This window comes from Lucilia cuprina, chromosome 4 (genome assembly GCF_022045245.1).
Source record: "Lucilia cuprina isolate Lc7/37 chromosome 4, ASM2204524v1, whole genome shotgun sequence".
Classification (NCBI taxonomy): domain Eukaryota; kingdom Metazoa; phylum Arthropoda; class Insecta; order Diptera; family Calliphoridae; genus Lucilia; species Lucilia cuprina.
The window spans coordinates 4,561,786-4,581,400 of record NC_060952.1 but is presented as its reverse complement, the minus strand read 5'-3'; the positions used below and the strand labels follow the sequence as shown (position 1 = coordinate 4,581,400).

The 19,615-nt window shown below is 27.9% G+C and overlaps 2 protein-coding genes and 1 long non-coding RNA gene across 26 annotated transcripts in view; 2 read left to right on the top strand and 1 right to left on the bottom strand.

Moving 5' to 3' along the window:
* The window catches only part of LOC111690905 (modifier of mdg4-like), a 44,505-nt gene extending 25,715 nt beyond the window's left edge, over positions 1 to 18,790 (bottom strand). For 18 of the 23 annotated variants that reach the window (XR_006940607.1, XR_006940608.1, XM_023453512.2 and 15 more), the window contains exons 1-4: positions 18,630 to 18,790; positions 18,052 to 18,389; positions 17,850 to 17,989; positions 14,171 to 15,116 (exon numbers count right to left, since the gene is read on the bottom strand). Coding sequence is in view for 21 of the 23 variants with exons in the window: in XM_023453512.2 (XP_023309280.2) it covers positions 14,171 to 15,116; positions 17,850 to 17,989; positions 18,052 to 18,265 (1,300 nt within the window). In the remaining 2 variants the exon portion in view is untranslated. Of the gene's footprint in view, positions 1 to 5,776; positions 6,321 to 6,425; positions 6,677 to 6,777; positions 7,000 to 7,123; positions 7,290 to 7,428; positions 7,947 to 8,075; positions 8,664 to 14,170; positions 15,117 to 17,849; positions 17,990 to 18,051; positions 18,390 to 18,629 lie in introns of those variants that run through there. The other 5 variants (XM_023453508.2, XM_023453498.2, XM_046948994.1 and 2 more) reach the window with 5 other exon arrangements.
* LOC111690912 lies at positions 20 to 2,077 on the top strand. 2 transcript variants are annotated; one of them, XR_006940610.1, is made up of 5 exons: positions 20 to 327; positions 1,127 to 1,507; positions 1,568 to 1,687; positions 1,746 to 1,855; positions 2,052 to 2,077. It is a non-coding gene; the product is annotated as an uncharacterized LOC111690912 (long non-coding RNA). The 2 variants fall into 2 exon arrangements; XR_002762915.2 differs by having other exon boundaries at positions 1,127 to 1,687.
* Positions 2,581 to 4,803, top strand: LOC111690911. Its single transcript, XM_023453520.2, has 3 exons — positions 2,581 to 2,885; positions 3,566 to 3,864; positions 4,128 to 4,803. Exons 1-3 carry the CDS (start codon positions 2,873 to 2,875, stop codon positions 4,560 to 4,562), a joined length of 747 nt encoding a protein of 248 aa, XP_023309288.1. The 5' UTR covers positions 2,581 to 2,872; the 3' UTR covers positions 4,563 to 4,803.
* Positions 18,791 to 19,615: the final 825 nt, after the last annotated feature.

The window sequence follows — 19,615 nt, the reverse complement described above, 5'->3', positions numbered from 1 at the left end:
TTATTTTCTTCTTGTGGTTTGTGTTTTTTGCTGATACTTGATAAATTTTGTGAAATTTTATAGTGGTTTTGTGTTATTTGTTTAATTGATATTAATTTAAAAGTATACTTTAGATTAATTACAAAAGTTATGTTTTATTTGTATAATAAAAGTGTTAACAGTGTTTTTAATGAAAATAATATACTTTTTGTAAATCAAAATAAAGTGCTAACGAAATCCCCTTAGTGTTTGTGTTGTGGGAAAAGCCTAATTATGATTCCTAACTCAAGGAGTTGAAAATAGCAAGAATTGTTTAAAAAATTTATGAAAGCAGTCATGAGGAAACGAGTAAGCTAGTTTTTAAGTATTTGTTTGGTTTAGGAAAAATTAAAAATAAATTGTTAAAGCTGATTAAACTTATATTAAATATTTTTAAAGTATTTTATTAATTAAGGAGTATGTAATTATACAGCATATATAATTTGTAACTTATTAACAAAATAAATTATCCAAAAAAACATTTAGTATGAGTTTTACTTACAATAGTTTTATACCTACATAATATGTAATAATATTTAAGCAAATTTATTATGATTGAATAATTCTTTATTTGGTTTCTTGGAATTTTAAAAGAAAATTGCATACCTATATTTATCTATTTAAATATGTACCTATAAATATGAATTTATGTCAGTTTATGTTATAATTATTATTAACTAGCTTAAAGATCCAAAATATTTTTATCATAACTGACACTTTTAGGTTTTCACTCGTAATCCAAGGTACTTATAACAATTTTCTCAATAAATGTGGAAAAACTGAAATGTGATAAACTGAATTTTGATTTAAAATTCTAAGAACTCTTTATTACTGAAGATCACATTACACTCACATATTGCTATATTAATGCTGTTCCTTTTGAATCTAAAGTTTACAAAAAATTTATGTTTTATGCATATTCTGAAATCAGTATCGCAAACCGCGTTCAAATTATAATTAAAAAAAAACATCTTTCAATTAGTGGCAATTTTCCTTTTATCATCCAAGAAACCAAATCTAGAGTTTAAAATGTATAGCACAAATTAATAATACTTATCTTAAGTTAAGCTCACATCCAACCATTTTTTTCTTTTATTTTATATTATAGCTTCGTATTCATTATTACAACCCATGAAATTGGAACAGAAAAAAACAAATTATGATAATCTTAATGTAAGTTTTACTCGCAGTGTTCGTGGTAATAATTTACTAACAATAAATGGTAAAAATTATACCCTTAATCGACGCATAAAAGATGCCTGCTATTGGGAATGTGTAAAAGTACGTTGCAAATATACAAAATGTTCCGCCAGAGTTATAACAAAATATAATCGTATAGCCTCCTTAAGAGGTCAACATAATCACAATTAAATTTAAAAGAAAAATAAATTTAAGTAATTTTTTTTTTTTAAGCTAAAATGCAATAAAGTACAATTATGTTTAATTTAACTAAGGACCACACATCGTATACATAGGTTTAATGTAAAACGTAAAATTAAATTTAAGCTTTATTAGTTATATACTGATTTTGATTTAAACTTTCTTTTAGAAATATATAAAGATTTCAAGCCTCTTACTGGAGTGTGGCTAAATGAGAAGTACACTTTTGTTAGAAATAGACGAGGCGGTATGAATTTAATTTATGAAGGTTTTCTTTATACTGCTGAACGTAAATATAATGCCACCATTAATTGGATTTGCAATAAAAATAGCAATACTTCTTTAAGATGTCCAGCCAGATGTGTAACAGCTGGAGAAAATGCCATTAAGTTTGGACATAAAAAACACAATCATGCCGCAGTTTGGGCTAATAAAGATAAATAATTTAATTAAACATGTAAATAATTTTAAACTTTATAAATAAGTTAATATAAATTAAATAATGATCTCTTTTATATAAAAAATTTTAAACAAAAATCTTTATTGTTTTTAAATTGAAAATATATATAAGGGACATTAAATTATAAACTAGCAAAAGAAAAAGTTAAGTTATTTTTAATAATATGTAATTCTTTTTAAAAATTCTATTACAGCTGCTAAATGTAGACGTCCCAAAAATTATACTGTGATAAACAATTATCGTTTTGTTATAAGTTCTCAATCAGCAAATACTTATTATTTGAAATGTGCCAATTTTCGTAAATCATGTCGTGCCCGTGCTATAATACGTAAGGATTCTATGAAAATGCAAATAAGAGATGGTAATCATAATCATCCCAAACATTTACCCGCTAAAACTATACTAATAAAACAAGAAAATGATAATGTTCAACAACAGCAGCAACAACAAAAACAACAACAACGTCGTGACAACTATAAAACTGAAAAATGACAATACGAACATAAAATCTACAAATATTTGTCGAATAAGTAATAGAAATGTTAGTTGTCAATTATATTAGTTTTAATTAGTTTGCTTTTAAATTAAATAAATAAACATTGTTTTAATATGTATTTTACAAAATATTTTATGCTTAGATTTAAAAAAAAAAAACATAATTTTTTAATAATAACTTCTTTTATTTAATAATTTTTAACAAAAATTTCTAATACTATTTCTAGCTGTGGTAAATCCTGTTTCTGCTCGTTACATCATTTCACGACGTGGTACACAATTGGTATTTTATAAATACAACACTTATACACCCAATTCTAAACTAAAACCTGAATCTCGTAGCCGTGATTGGAAATGTTCGATGTATCATAAGGCCAAATGCAAAGCTAGATTGGTAACAAAATTAACTTCTCATGGTGATATTATACATGTAACCTCAGCTGTCCATACCCATGAACCAATGTTTCCTGTAATATAACCCGTCAAGATGTTTATGTAAAATTTTACATTCATATATGTATGTGTGTATACCGTGAGTTTGTTAATATAACTTTGTGTAACATGTCCTTTTTTTTATTTGAGATATTTAAATGTTTTTCTACAATTTTAGTTATAGATTTAATGGTATTTATTGTTTAATGTTTATTTAGTCTTAGTTGTAACAATATTGATCTCTTTTTATAAATTTTCTATATAAAATAAATTTAAAATGATGCTCATTATCTGTAGCCACCAAAAGTCGAGAGTAGTTCAAAAAATAATAAGGATAATGTGTAATGTGGAATATTTGTATTCTTGAAAAATATTTTATATCGTTTAACAGATATTTTTTTCAATATTCTAATCGAAATATGCAGTATTTTGGAGTTTAATTTACTAAAAAAACAGTTTTTATTTAAATTGTTTTACAAATTGTAAAGTAACATTGTTATATATGTTATTAATATGTATTAATATATTTTATTCTTATTTAACCACTTTTTTCCTACAATAAGTTTATATATAACATAAAACTTTTAATATTTTAAGGTTAAAAAGTATCAGTATTATTAAATAAACAAAATATTGTACTTTTTGATTAATAAACTGTAATAGCAACTTAAGAGATAAAATTCTTAATAATTACAAACAAATCTATTCTTAAATTATTGAAAATCTAAAACAATTTTACTAATATTTCTATGATTTTATTTCTTTATCTATTCATTACAGCTATAAAACCTGTACTACTGGTAGAAGTGAAACGTGATTTAAAAAATGAACAACGTAGAGTGAATAAGGATATTTTACCAATAGTTAGAATAGAAACGAAACCTTCTCTGGCAGCAGCCATGCATACAAATCGTGATTTAGTTTTCATACCTGGACAAAGAGGCAGAAATTTGCTATTCTATCAAAACTACACTTACTCTAAGAATAATGGCACAGGCAATACCACCTATTGGAAATGTCGTATTGTTAAAAATGGCAAACCTTGCAATGCACGCATTACTACATTTCTAAGACCCAATGGGCTGTATAATGTTTTTCTTACCAAACCGGAACACAGCCATCCACCCTCTACAAGACTGTTAAAAAATAAACTTAAACTAACGGAAGTTAAATAAATCAATAAAGAAAATAAAATAAAACTAATGTAAACAAAACAAAAAAAACTAAGAAAATTTGTTAACTTCAAACTTGTTTTATTTAATTAAACTTAACTTTAAAAAAAATGTTAATTAACTAGCTTTAACTAATGTTTTTTTTTTTCATTTTCTCCTCCTTAGATCAAGAAGCCACCGCTGCTGTTTATTCTGCCACCTCTCGTGGACGCATACAATTGATCTATGGTGGCCAACCCTTTATATTCGAAAAGAAAATTAAACTAGCCACTAATGAGGAAAAGAAATACTGGCGTTGCAATCAATGGTGGAATCAGAAATGTCGTTCACGTGTCTGTACCATTAATGATATGGTTATACCCTTAAATCGTTATCATACTCATGAGGAAATTGTACGACGCAAGAAGCGTGTGCGTAAAAATATTCCCGCCGATAAAATGTTGGTAAAATCGGAAACGCATGAGGGAGCCGCAAATGCAGCTTCCACTACGGCTGGCAGTAGTATTGATGTCAGTTCACTGGGCATGCATTTAAAATATGAAGAAATAGTAGCAGACGTAACGGAAATTGTTGAACCCTCTCCCATTGTCATAACTAAAAAATAGACAAATAGTAGTTGTAAACGTTTGTTTTTTTCTTTAAACTAAACAACAAATTAACTTTATAACTTAATTAGATTTTTTGAATCAAATAATAACCAACAAAAACGACAACAACCACAAACATAACATTCTAATTATTCAAATACTTTTTATTTTATATAATTTACTTTTTGTTTTAATTTTATTAATAATAATAAAAAAATTACAATAAAAATTAAAATAAAAAGTTAATTTATTTACCAAGCAGCTTTCAATTTATTTAAAACATTATTTTTTAATATATTTTTAAAATTGTATTGTAACTAATGCTGTTATGCTATTTTTTTTTTCTTTTTCCCCATTTTTACTTTATTTTCAGCTTTTACTTTTAATAATTTTTACTTCACCACTGGCCAACGTTCCTCCATTAAACTGGTCTATGCTGGTTATCATTTTGTTAAATATATGGAAAATTCTCGTGGCACCAAATGGATTTGTGCAACTCGTTCTTCCACAAAATGTCGTGCTCGTGTACGCACCACTAAAGAATCGAAATTAGAGGTATTAAGACCAGATCATAATCATGAACTGATAAAGCAACGCTTTAAAAAGCCAAAAATTAAATTAGAAGCTATGGCGGGTGTTGGTGGTGAAGATGTTTTATGTGGTACAATAGTTAATAAACAAAATGTAGAATAAAATTTTAAATTTGTTTTTAAATTTACAAAATTAAAAGAAAAATCTTTTTTCATCATAACTTTTTTTTAATAATAAATATTTTTGTTTAAGTTTGATTTTCAATTCGAAGTTTTGAATGTGTGTAGTAAAGCTTTTATTAAACATTTTTAAAATTTGTAAATATTTTTTTTTTAATTATTTTTTAAAATTTTAAAGCTTGAAATTGAAAAATTAGTTTCAGTGATTATTTAAAAGAATTTTTTCGTTTTTCGAACACAAACACAAGTTCAAATTTCTTTAGGATTATACAAACATGTTCGAAATTGAAAATGTTAGAAATTATACAATACTTAAAAAAATCGTTATTTAGAGATTTAAAGAATATTTCAAAAGTTTAAAACATTTTTCAAAAAAATTTTGTAAAAATTTCCATATTCGACCAACATTTTCAAGAATATTTTGAATTACATCGGATATTTGATATAAGCATTTACTTACTTGTAAATTACAGTTTGAAACTTTGTAATCAATAAATTTGATTAATATCTTTATTGAAATTTCCGCAAAGTGATATAAATAAAATGTAAAACTTATTGCTAAAGTTTTTATGAAAACTTTGTAAAAAATCATAAATAATTAAAAATTCTCATTAAAAACTCATTAATTACTTATTAACATTATGGATTTCATCGAAACATGATTCACACATCCAACAACCTTCTGGACATTTGGGGCAAAATGAAGTAACTTTGGCCAAACGTTTTTTATCGGTTTTAGGTTTTCTCAAGCAATACACACATAGACCTAATAGTCTTTTACGTTTGACCACATTCAATGAATGACCATTTGCTGCTCTTTTTATTATCGCCTTGGGATTAGTCAATTGATCCTGAACTACTTTCTTATCCAAAGGTTGTATCATGGCTTCTTCTAGACTTATAATAGACACAGACGGTTCGATTTTCAAAGTATTGCGACTAGCAATGTGTTTGTTATCAATTATATTTAATTCAATTTGTGAGGAATTGATTTTAGGAAAATCATTTGCTGTTTTACGTGAAACATTAGCTCGTTTATTAATCAGATAAGTTTTGTTGGAAGAACCTGAAAAAGAGTTTATTTAAATAATTAGTAAAAATATAGAGTTTATATATGAATTATTTATGTATAAAGTTTTTATAAAGTTAAAAACAAATTGTGTGTTTGTGTTAATGTTAATTTATTTTATTTAAAAACTTTGGCTTTAAAAGTTTTTTGTTTTTTTGAGTTGTGATTATGTTGATTCCTTAATGTTATTAAAGTTTTTTCCTTGGTGGTCAAAACTGCTGGACATTTTGTTTTATTATAATTGGTACAGCGCCAGTGCACTACACATGTTGATGTTGCTATATTATGTACATAATAGGTATAGTTTCGATAAATTAAATGTCCTCTATAATTGTAGGTAAATAAAGAAGTTTCTAGAAAATATAAATGAAAAAAATAAAAAATGTTATAAATTAAATCAATTGTTTGAGTTCTGTAACTAATTAGTAGCAATAAAAAATCATCTATAAAATGATTTTCATCTTGTCGATTATAACTTTATTGTAAATATTTTATTGTTTTGTATATTTTGAATATAAAAATCTAAGTTTTTCTTTCTTTGGCCAATTTACGTTGCTCATAGACAATTTTAAGTGAACCTTTTTTACGTCTCTCCTTAAGTATACCATGATTGTGATCTTCATCTACTATTGAGACACGATCACCAGATGGATTTGTTCTAACACGGGCTTTACAACTGTAAATTAAATAGAAAGTTTTGATATTTTGAATATTTTTTTTGTTTTTTGAAAATGAAAATATTTTCAAAAATTTTAAAATGTTTCGAAAATTAATATTGAAATAAATATAACGATACTTACTTTAAGGGTCTAAATTGAACACATCGCCAATAAATCGTGCCACCTCGAATACGATGTCTAGTATAAGGAAAACCATCTAATACTAATTGATAGGAACCCTTTAAACTGCTGCGATATTTAACACGATTTTGATCTGTTACTGGAATTTCAGCTAAATCGATAACACCTACAAAACAAATGGAGAAATAAAGTATTATTCAAAGTCTTAACAAAAATAGTTAAACAGAAATATATGTAAAAAATAGTATAATTACCAAAAATGTTAACAATTTCATTTGTTTATTATTTCTCAAAATTGCCACAAATTCCAAATAAAAATTATTTATTTTCAGTTTAAACTCTTAAGCAAAAAAATTGCTTAAATTACATAAAACGTGATAAAAAGATTTCTTACAACAATACAATTTAAATGTAAATTTATTTCTTTCTTATAATAAACTAAAACCAAAAAAGAACATTCATTCCTGCATAAACATTAGTTGAGCTTTGTAATCCTTACAACATATTTGGTATTACTTTGTCTCAGTTTTTGCAACGGTATAATATTGTTCTACCATATCATCCGACATACGATTTCTTACTATCATTTTAGCTATCTTATCTGTATGAGGCGGATGATTGTGAGGTCCTCCCGAAAGTCCTTTAAGTTTGCCATTCTCTAGCACACATCGTGAACGACAACGTTCTTCTTGTAATTTTTTGGAATAGTTGTGACAACGCCAGTATTCCTTATTACTCTTGCGACTATGACAATTGTAAATGAAATTGTTTAATATAAGGCAGGAGGTAGCCCAAGGACTTTCAATAAAGAAGAGCTTAGCATCTAAGGGCGAAAGAGAAAATGAAAATATATAAAAAATTAGTAAAAATAATTATATATAAAAACAAATCTTAAGTATTGAGCATCAGCTAATAATGTTATTAATAATTGAGTTATATTTTTCATATTCATATATATTTTTATTTGGCTTATGTTGATAAGATGTTAATTAATTTAACTAAATTAAAACTATTGTGAAGTATGTTGGTATGTAAATATTTTATGACTAAATTCTAATGTTGAAACTTAGCTTTTTTTAATGGTTTAAAAATTCAATTCTTTTTGTGTTTATATTTTACATGGGATTTCTTTTTAATATTGATTGAGTTTTCATATCCAAACCGGCACAGGCAGTGGGTACATATAGTTTATATTCCTTGCCACTTTTATGTGTAAGGATATCAATATTTGTCATCGAAATAAAATCGTTGAGAGATGTACTATCGGGTTTTAATTCAATATAATCGCCCAAATCCTCTTCTTCGTTGTAAAGGGGTCTTTGGTTGATTCTCTGCAAATGATCTTCATGATTGTGTTCTCTTCTGGCGGCCACAAGTTCATTTTTCTTCGTTATTACCACCGCCTTGCAGCGCATCTTGAGAACATCAATACAACGCCAGGTCGTATGACCATTCGCTTGTGTCAGTTTCTTATTGTAAATGAAGCCATTGTACACCAGCTGGGCATTTTTCTTTTGGCTGCGTATAAATTTTACTTGTCCTAAAAAAACAACACAAATATTGGTATTTCTTAAGATAAGTTGAATCTTCTAAATGGAACTTTAAATTATTTAAACTATTATAAATTATTTTTGAAATGAAACAACAGCCAAACTTGTACTTTTTTTGTGATTTTATTAAACTTTTATAAAAAAAAATAATTATGGGCTTCTCATTTACCTAAAACCGAAAAACAAGAAATTATTTTTAAACAAATGCTTTTGTATTATACATTTTTAACAATTAACTACATCTTATAAGTAATTTAACATCTTTATTAACTTGGTATTTACCAGATTCTTTTTTATTTTACCACCAGTGAGAAAAAATTTCAAGAAGCCAACTATCTCTTAACATATTCACATTTTGTCTACAATAGGTCTTTTTATTTATTTTAAAATTATTATTAAATTAATATATATAATTTTTTTTCTTAAAAACAAACCAAAACACTGTGTATTTTTTAACTTTTGCTGTCAAAATTTTCTGTACTTTTATTCTGAGAGAATATTTGTTGTTGTACAGCAACCAGTGTTGGTTAACATTATAAATGCACAGAGTTGTAAAAAATAGTAAACAAATTACTAAATTCTATAATTTACATGCTTTTTAAATAATAAAAAATAAATAATATAAATAAATAATAAAAAATAAAATAAATATAATAACTAATATAAAAATAAATAATAATGACATAGATCCACTAGTATAATTTAAACCAAAAATTTTGTATAATCCTGTCTGTAAACTGAATTCGGGTAAATTCTTTATTTAAGAATTCGATTTGCTTTTTTTTATTAATTAAGATTAAATGTATGTAATTTGTTTTCATCAAAATAAAGATATATTTCTAAATACCACTATTCATCAAACTATTTCAAAATCAACAAGTGAAAATGTTATGTATATTCGGCTGTGCCGAATCTTATATACCCACCATCAAACTGTATGTTAAATTTTTAAGTCGTGAGTGTACGAGTAATTTTCTAAATAGGACCATATATTCGTCAATTATGAACCGATACTCATAAAATTTTGTACATAGATAGAACCTGTTTATTTCAAAATTCATCGCTATATTCGTATTCAAAACTTTTTGCTGACGGGAAGCTTCTATAGCCATTTTCAAAAGGAGACCTTGTATCGAGGGTTATTTATGAGCAGTCCGAAAAAAATTGGTAGAGGATTTGGCTTGTAAGGAACTTACTTATAACGCCAGCCACAATTCTCAACTCGTATTTTTAAAACAGTCAAGACCGTTTAAGCTGATTTTTGGAGGTCCACTTGTATTGGAGCTATCCGAAAAGGTTGACCGATATTGTCCATTTTTCAATACCAAACAAACCTTATTTATCAATAGAGAATATTAAGAAAAATTTCAATTATCTAGCGCTCTCCGTGTGGTCTCTATTGTGATTTCGATAGACGTACATGGCCAGATCCTCTTTGAATTTAATATGGACCCAGAATATTTTTGTGGGTCTCTGGCCAATATTTCGATGTGTTACAAACGGAAAGACAAAATCAATATACCCCGCGTCTTTTTGATGGTGCGTATTGATTTTAGACTTTATTCTGAGTGAAAACAAATTCAGTTTAGTAAACGCTACCCGGCGGCAAATGCCCGTGCTTTGATATTTCTTCATTCTTGCGTTTGAGAATTTTTAAGTCGAAACCTCCAAATGTTAGGTGAAAATGGATATACATAGTACAACATATAGCGACCTATTGTATTTTCAGAACGTTTATTCAATATTTTTTTAGACTCGGCAATTAATGCCGTTGTTCCATAGGAACAACATCCACTCTAAATCAACTTTTTTATTATGGATTTGAAAAAAAAATCATATCCCTTAACAGTTTTCAATTTTGATTAAAAGCTTAACCCCCATATTCATAGACATTAATCGCTTAAGGTTTATTACGCACATTTTCCATTCAAAATTCGTACAATAAACCATCAATAACATTATTCAGCATTTATGAATATTGGGGTAAGTCTATTTGGAGATGGCTTATTTCAATTCATCTGATGCTCAAAATGGCTACTATTCTACATCTCAATTTGAACCGAAACTTTCTCCGTTTAGCAACTCACAAAAACGTAATTACAATCGAAATGCAGAACACACGCAATCGTAAAGCATTGAAACGAAATGGATTTGCTTCTCCTTTTCCTAACGAATCAGTTTTTTGTTGGAATACCTTTTTTGATCATTGCGTAAACGTAATCGAAATACAGGGGGATTACTCCGTATTTCGATTCGAAAGAAAGTTTTCGAAACACTATGTATTTAATATACAAATTCGTAATTTTTTTTTCATTCGCATAGAGTTACAGAGTAGCCCCCCAAAATAGGGGTAAATACTCGGAAATGTATTACACAAATTATGCGCTAAAAACTAAAACTTACTAAACTGCAACTAAACAGAACTGCATCACATCTAATGATTACGTCTGCAATGCCGACATTACCTCGGAATATATTACAGAAATGCGTAAAACAAAATTAAAAAATGTCTGATACCAATGAACGATATTTATCCCTTTATTCATAAATAATTTTTGTCTATTCTGTAAACCGAATCCGAGTACATTTTAGTTTAAAAGCGAGTACACAAACGTAGTTGTAAATAGAATTTAATGTTAACATAATTATTTATTTTTAGGACATTATAAACTCTTTTTTCATTTAAAGCGTTTATTTCTCCGAACTTTATATTTAAATAATCACCCTTATTCAGCACTTCGATTACTTTTTATGCATTCAGTTATGCAACGATCGAAAATTGTGCTCCAACAAAAAACGAAATCGTAAGAAAAAGAAGCAATTCCATTTTATTTCAATGCGTGAAGACTGTGTGTATTATTGCATTACGATCGTAACTACACTTTTGAAAGTTATTTTCGTGACGAAGCATTGAAACGAAATGCAGAATATCAAACGAAAAGTAAAATTAGTTTAAGGATTTTACGAATTCTATTAAAATTGTTAAACAAAATATTTTATTAACGATTAATAAATCAAAGTTCGTATTAAAATTTTATGTTATCACCCCTATACACATTTCAATTCGAAAAGAAAATTTTTATTTTAATTCCCTGAACTTATTTTAATTTTCTTATAATTTTTTTATGATGGTTAATCTAAAAAGCAACCAAAGTCCCTATTTCTAACATCTCTCTTAAATTACTGATATGCAGAAAAATACACATAGTAGATAATCGATACATTAATCCGTTTTTATACATATTTTCAATAGTCAATCTAAATACAACTTTTGACTACTATTTTAGTAATAAGACCGGATATTTTTATACCCTACACCACTATAGTGGGGAGTTTGTGCTGATGTTTGTAACATACAAAAATATTGGTCCAATACCCACCTTAAAGTATATCGATCGATTCAGAATCATTTTTTGAGTCGATTAAGACATGTCCGTCTGTCCATGTAAACCTTGTGCACAAGGTACAGGCCGCAATTTTCAATATAATTTGATGAAATTTGTACCAAGCATGTTTTTTGGCACAGGGACGAAGCCTATTGAAAATGGTTGAAATCGGTCCATTATTTCACCTAGCCCCCAAACAACCGTACCTCCTAAATTGAACTTTTTATTCCATAATTACGTAAAATATTCTGCTATCTCTTTAAAAATTGGCACAAATAAGTTTTATATAAGTATAAATGACGCTGCAGATTTTCGTAAGGATCGGCCTATATTTGACCCTAGCCCCCCTTCAAAAATGACTTAAACGTCTAAAATTGATTAACCATTTGTATCACAATGAAACTCAACAAAACTGTTATTTAGAAATATATCCTTTTTCCCTAATCTAACCGAGGATCGGTCCATATTTGACCTATATATAAAGCCTCATTTAGAAATTTTAGTTTTTTTATCAATAAATTGCTTAAATATTTTGGAATTATTGGTAATATTCAACATAAAACTTTATAAAAAAAAAATAGAAATTTTAAAAATATACTCATGGTGCAGGGTTTTATATGGTCGGCCATGCCGACTATACTTTCCTACTTGTTTATTTTTAAATAGAAATTTGTTTTACCTTAATTGATTAAAAAAAATCATAAAAACATCCTACTTTTTAATAACTTTTTACTTGAAACCATTCACGCGTTGTATTAAAAAAAAGTTTGCCGATATTTTTATATAATCGCAAGATATTCCATCTTGAATTTTGATTATTTTTATTAAAATTTATTTTAACTAATACAAAAAATCTAATGAAAAGTAATGAGGATTGTATTTAAAATGATGTTTTTTTTAGGAAATTGTGCTTTTATGTTGTTTAATTTAAGAAATGTTTAACTAAAAATATATTTTTTATTACTTACCATTAAAAATTATTTTATTTTCATTATTCTTTTATTTATACATCACTTTTGTTTTTAATAGCACTTGTAAAACTTGCCATTACTTGATATTTAAAACGAAATATATCAGTTATGACTTTATTTTTTTGTTTACATTTAAACGAATTTCCTTTATTTAACAACAATTCTATATACATTCTTCAGAGTTTATTTGACCTCTTATGATCAATAAGTATTGGAAAATATTGTTTAAAATATATTTTAAAAATAATTATTAACAAAAAGGACCATTTTGCAATAGTTGTTTTTAAAATTCATATTTTGTTTTAATTGATCAAAAAAGCTGACAAGAAAATCAAAAGAACTCTGAAAACTGAAAGAATCGGTTGCTAAATAACAAGGTTACCGATAGAAATCTTTGCAATAAATGATATTTTTAAAGAAAATTGAAATTTTTTTATGCATTTGTAAGAAATTGTTATGTGGGAAAATATACAAAACTTTTAAAAAGTTTTCAAAATGCTTTTAAAAACGAGAAAATTTTATTTTCCCACATTAAAATTTACTCTTGTTCATCATTTAAAGCAAAGATTTGTAAGGAATTAATTACTCAGTAACACAATTCGAAAATAAACCAATTTCAAAATACTGCACATATTTTGAAAATTTTTTAATGCGAATTGTATTACAGAATAATTCCCCTAATGAGAAAAGTATTAAACTCGCGCACGTATACTTTTCTCTTTAAAAAGCGCAAAATTGTTTAAAACTAAATTTTTGTTTTATGCTTAAAACCCCCGGTTTAAAAAGGTAATTTTACATCCATTAATAAACATGGAAAACCATTTTCAAACCAAGTTTTCAAAGCAACAAGGAAGAAGTAGTAATAAACCAAAGCGATATTACTTTAATTGCAATAATTTTGTTTTTTTTTAAGAATTTAAGCATTATGTATTTTTGTAAATACATTTTATTGCTATTATTTCATCGCTTGGATTTATTATCAAACTCCACCAGTTTTCTAAATCTAAAAAATATTTTCATTTATAGTGAAAAAGGACCACAAAACATTACACCTCAACATGAAAAAACACTGGCGTCTAGCGCCTAGAGTTTTTCTGTAAAGTGACATGATTTTGTGTGCATAAAAAAATGTCAACCAACCTTGTGCATCACTATTTGCTGGATCTGCTGATGTATCCATGTATGAAGAATCAGAGAGCGGTTGTTGTTTCACAATAGCCTTTGAAGTGGTGGCTGTCGTTGCACTTGTATTTTGTGTTGAGGTTGCCGTTGCATTACCACCCGCTGCAGCAGCATCTTCATTTTCGGTAAAGTAACTTTCGTCGTAACGCATATCACCATAGGATTCATCTTCAACATAGGTGGCATCTTGTTCGGCCTGATCGACTTCGCCAGCCTCTTCAGCATAGTCTGGTTCCGATTTTGTGGGCAGATCAATGGGTAAGTCAATGTATTCAGGTTCATTTGTTTGCTGTTGATGTTGCGCCTGTTGCTGGTGATGATGTGTTTGATGCTGTTGTTGATGTTGTACGTGAGGTTTAGTTTCGGCAACAACAGTTTGTACGTTTATTTGATGTGTGGCAGCAGCTGTGTTGGCATCCGAAGCCTCTAAAGGATCAATTGTACTCTTGGAGCGTTTAATATTCGGCACACTACCTAGACTCGAGCGTTGGGCGGGTCGTTTTTGTGTCACCACAGTTGTGGTGGCAGCCGCTGGCATACTAACGCTGGTAAGTTGATGTGTTTGAGTGTGTAGAGTTTGTTGCGTTATATGTTGTTGCTGTTGTTGAGGCTGATGATGATGTTGCTGCTGCTGCTGTTGTTGGGGTTGATGTTGCTGCTGCTGCTGGTGTTGAGGTTGGGTGGTAATTGTAGCTTGGGGTGGGTGTGTTGGCGCCGTTGTTTGTATGACTATTTGTGTAGTTTGTTTTGCATCATCACCGGAATCTTCGACCGTTTCAATTTTATATGAGCGGGCAGTTGAAGTACGTTGTCGTACACGAGGCGACGTTTGTATTTGTTGCTGTTGTATTTGTGGCGTAGGTGTTGAGGGTTCAGGTGGTGTTTGAGATTGTGGTGGATCACTCTGTAAATGAGAAAGGAAACGAGAAAAATCGTAAATAACTTTGCGAATCATCAAAAATCAGGGTAAATTAAAAAAAAAAAAACGTTTTTGCTTTTCATACAGAGTGAGTAGGTCTAATGTACATAGAAATATGAGGAAGTCGACTTTTTAATTTGATATAAATTTACAAAAAAATATATTGCTGTGATCGGATTCAAAATACTAGAACCTTGATTACCCGTGTTTCGATTATCCTGGATGGAAAAATAAATATTTTAGAATCGACTTAATTTTATTTTTGATTAATTTAAATTTTGCTGTATGTTTATCTATTATCCGTGTTTATAAGATAAAATTATATTATTTTTTAAGAACCAACCCAATTAGAGTAAATTGAAAAGGGAAATTTATTTGAAAAGAAAATATATATTTGAAAACTAAAAGACAACGAACATGATACATAGAACTTATCCACTGTTAATTAACTGTTTTCTGACAAAATTATTTATTATATTTTTGAAATACCGGAAAATGTTAAATATTTATGCCAACTTACAACATTTTAATATTTCGAAGCTAAAAATTCAAAAGAACTTTAAAATTTTCATGAATTTGATAGGGACGTTGATTTTATTAGCTGGAGAGTGAAATTTAGCAGTATCAAAAAATCGATTTTGACTTTTTTGTAACTTAGGAGGGCCTTTTGGATTCGATGACGGTCGATATTCAGAAAGAATGAATACAAGTCATATGAAATCCAAAAAAGCCCTAAGTCACATTAAACAAATTTTTCAAGAGAATCAAAAAATCGTCTAAAACTAATGATAAATAAACCAAAAATCTTTGACATTTTCTCAAGTTAAGCTTATTTTTTGGATTAAGATATTAGTATTTGAAAAAAATTTACGGTTTTTGTTTTACTTATAAAGATATGAAACTTACGCCCTTGAGAATTCGTTTTTTTTAAACCAAAAGGCCGTAAACTACATTAAAAAATAGTTAAATAGTTTAACTTAATTCCAATCGGTTTTTATTGGTCAAATAGGCCGAAACATGGAAGGCATAAGGGTTTCTTTGTTTTCGTAAAGATTCGAAAATAGGAATTTTTCTTAGAAAAATGTCTAAAGCTGTTAAAGTAATCTCTAAATTGCAGGGATTCGCTAAAAGTGTCATTTTTGTTTTATTAAATGCCAACTTACAATATTTTACAATTTCGAAGTTAAAAATTCAAAAGAACGTTGGTTTATGGTAAGAGTTAGCAATAGATCTTTATGATATTTGGCAGGGTCATCCATATATTTTATCGATGTATCTGTATATTTAACATAATTATGAGCTCAAAAGGCCTTTTCCGGGGTTCTGTTCTATGGGGGCTAGGTGAATTACGATGATTTTTAGTTATTACAATTAGTGTTTAGTTAAGTTTTAGATCCACTTAACATATTTAAAAAACAACTAACTATTTTTTAGTAATTTGCAAATTTTGTTGTAGAAAAACAGTCGAGAAGCATCATTTTTGTTAGAAAAATTTCAATATGAAAAAGTTTTAATTGAAAAAACTGTTATACACATATTTTTTGTATAGAAAATTATATTCTGTAGAGAAAATGTTAATTTTCTATAGAAAAAGCTCTTCTATAGAGGAAATTGTAATACACATAAATTTTTATAGAAAAAAGAATATTTATGTATAAATATTCTTTGCAAAAATAACTCGTATACACATAATTTTTGAAGAGAAAAATTGTTATATAAAATTTTTTCATAATAATATACCCAATTTTCTATAGAGAAATTAGAAATTTTAAAGTGCCGACTATAGAATACGTATGTTCGAATTTAATACCCAGCAGTCGGCACCTCAATGCCGACAATAGAAAATCATAAAATATTTTGTCCCTACAAAAAAATGTATTTTTAAATAACTTTTTCACTTTAAAATGAATATTTCAACTGTTTTCTTTCATCAAAATCAGTTTTTGTAAAATAAATAATTTAATATTTACTTGTTTAAGGTGGAACTAAAACTAATTTTTTAAGAAAACTGATAGTACTGAAAAAGCTGAAAAGGTGTCACTAAATAACGTCAAATAGAGACGAAATTATTCATCCTAATCAAATTTACTCATTTCATGGAGCAAAAACACCATATTTTCTATCAAATATAGATGGAACTTAATATTGTACTGTTTCTCGTATTTATTTACAATTTTATTTAAAAAATGCCGACTACTGGGTCATGCCGACATTAGGTGCATAATAACCCTATGTAAAAAATATTTAAAATTTTGTATGAAAACACTAGCAAAAAATGAGTAATTTTTATACAAAAATTTCTTTTCTTCTTTCTAAATTTGGGCATAAAATTTATTGGAAATTTCTGGCCAAAATCGCTTCAAAAAAAGTTAGTTAATTCATGTCATCTCATAAAATTATAAACAAATTTTAGAGAAATAAAAAAAAACCATTCAATGTCTGATTTTTCTCGTAAAAAACATGGTTGTAAAAGCATTGTATGTTTATAGTACTAAAAACCCCTGACAGAGTAGTACAGTTTGTACTAAAACAACTAAAAACACACGAACAAAAAAAAAAACCTAACGGACAAAAACATACAAGCACACTACTACAACAACAAGATGAATGAATACAGATAAGAGAGGGCAAAAACAAACACAAAAATAGCGGGCAAATTTAATTGCAATAATCAATTTACAAATAAAACAAACAATAATTAGTAAAAATATAACTTACATCAGTTAAACCCTTTATTTGTAAAGCCTCTGCAGTACTTATAAACGCTGGTAGGGCCTCCTGTTTAACATTTACCTCACCGCAATACATAAATTGGATGAGATCTTTAAGAGCCGTATGGCTAACATCTTTGAGAAATACTAAATAAATACAAATAAATCAGTTAATCAATAAAAAAACAATAAATTAAATAAACTCTTACCAAAGGCATGTTGATTGGCTGGCATTTGAGTGAACATTTTACGAAAATAGGGCGAACAGACAGACAACACAAGACGATGAGCCTTAACAAATTGTCCCTCTGCCGCCAGCGTCACATCCACCAGATCACCACGGCATAGCGACTCATGGAAACCGGCCGATAAATTACTATTGAAATTATTCCAGCACAACGAGAATTGCTCGTCGTCCGCCATATTGATGATTGGTAACCACCAACACTATTTTTTTTACAGTAGTGCGTACCCGAGTATGTATAGTAAAAAATTATACACACACACAAAAATCGATACAAATTTCTGTATTCAAGACAAGCAAGCGCTGTAAAAATATAAAAAGAACAAATAAATGAGGTTGCTTTTTACACAAAATTAATTAAATTCATAATAAAAAACGACTAAAAATTTGGATATTTTTAAATTTTAGAAAAAAATTTCCCTTGTTTATAAGAAAATTAAAAAAATAAACATAAAAAATACCGCAAAAAATAATGGGAAATTTTTTTCATCGTAATTTCACGTTTTCGTACACAATTTTCCAAAAAACACCACAAAAACTTACCTTTCTTGTAAAATTATTGTTTAAAATCGAACAAATCTGATGGAAATTGAAATTTTCCACTATTTTAATTATATTTTTCTAATATTTTCTTACAAAATATCACACTAACCGCTCGACGCACAACTTGACGAATTCGTAAACTGTTCACAAATGAGACGATGCCTAAAATTTTCGATATTCGTAGAAAATGTGTGTATCCGTAAGCAGAAATTTTAGAAGCTCGCTTCTGATTGGCTGTTGCCATTAGAGTTGTATTCGCCTACAGAGTTGTATTTATGCTGTGGAAATTTCCTTTTTCAGGGTTGCAGTGGCGATTTTTTTTATAGAATTTTATAAAAAAATTAAATTTTAAAAATTTTTTTGTTCAATAAAATTGCAAATTGATAAAAAAATTTATATTAATTATGTAAAAATAATTTATAAGTTAGTGGGTGGTTGCTTGGGTTATTATTTTAAAAGAATTTTTTAATTTTCATTATTTTTTGTACTCAGGACGGCCGTCCGTCCTCTTAAAACCAAAAAAAGGACACCCTGAAAACAAACTTTTTTCGCTTCAGGAGGAGGTTCTTAGATATGAGGTAGATTTTCAAATGGACAGACGGACAGGCGACCAAAAATATAAAAAAAAACTATCAAAATCGGTGTTTTTTACTTAGAAAACAAGCAAAAAAGACACTGCGGGGGTCACTTCTGTCCTGTATTTTTTATTTTTTCCCCTTTCCCTCCTTTTTTTTTCTATTTTATTTAAAAATTTCGTTTAAAAACAACGGCAACCCTGAAATTACGCTGTTTTTTGCTTAAAAAATCGCTTGAAAAAAGCACCACATTGGCAACACTGCTCCACCCAACACAGAGTTGCTCAAAAACGTACCAGAATTAGAGCTAGTGATGGTAAACGGCCGATAAATTTCCGATAAATTTCCCAAAAATTTCGCTCTTGTAATTCCCACATTCTTTTTTCTCAAAACTTTCGTATATATAGAACA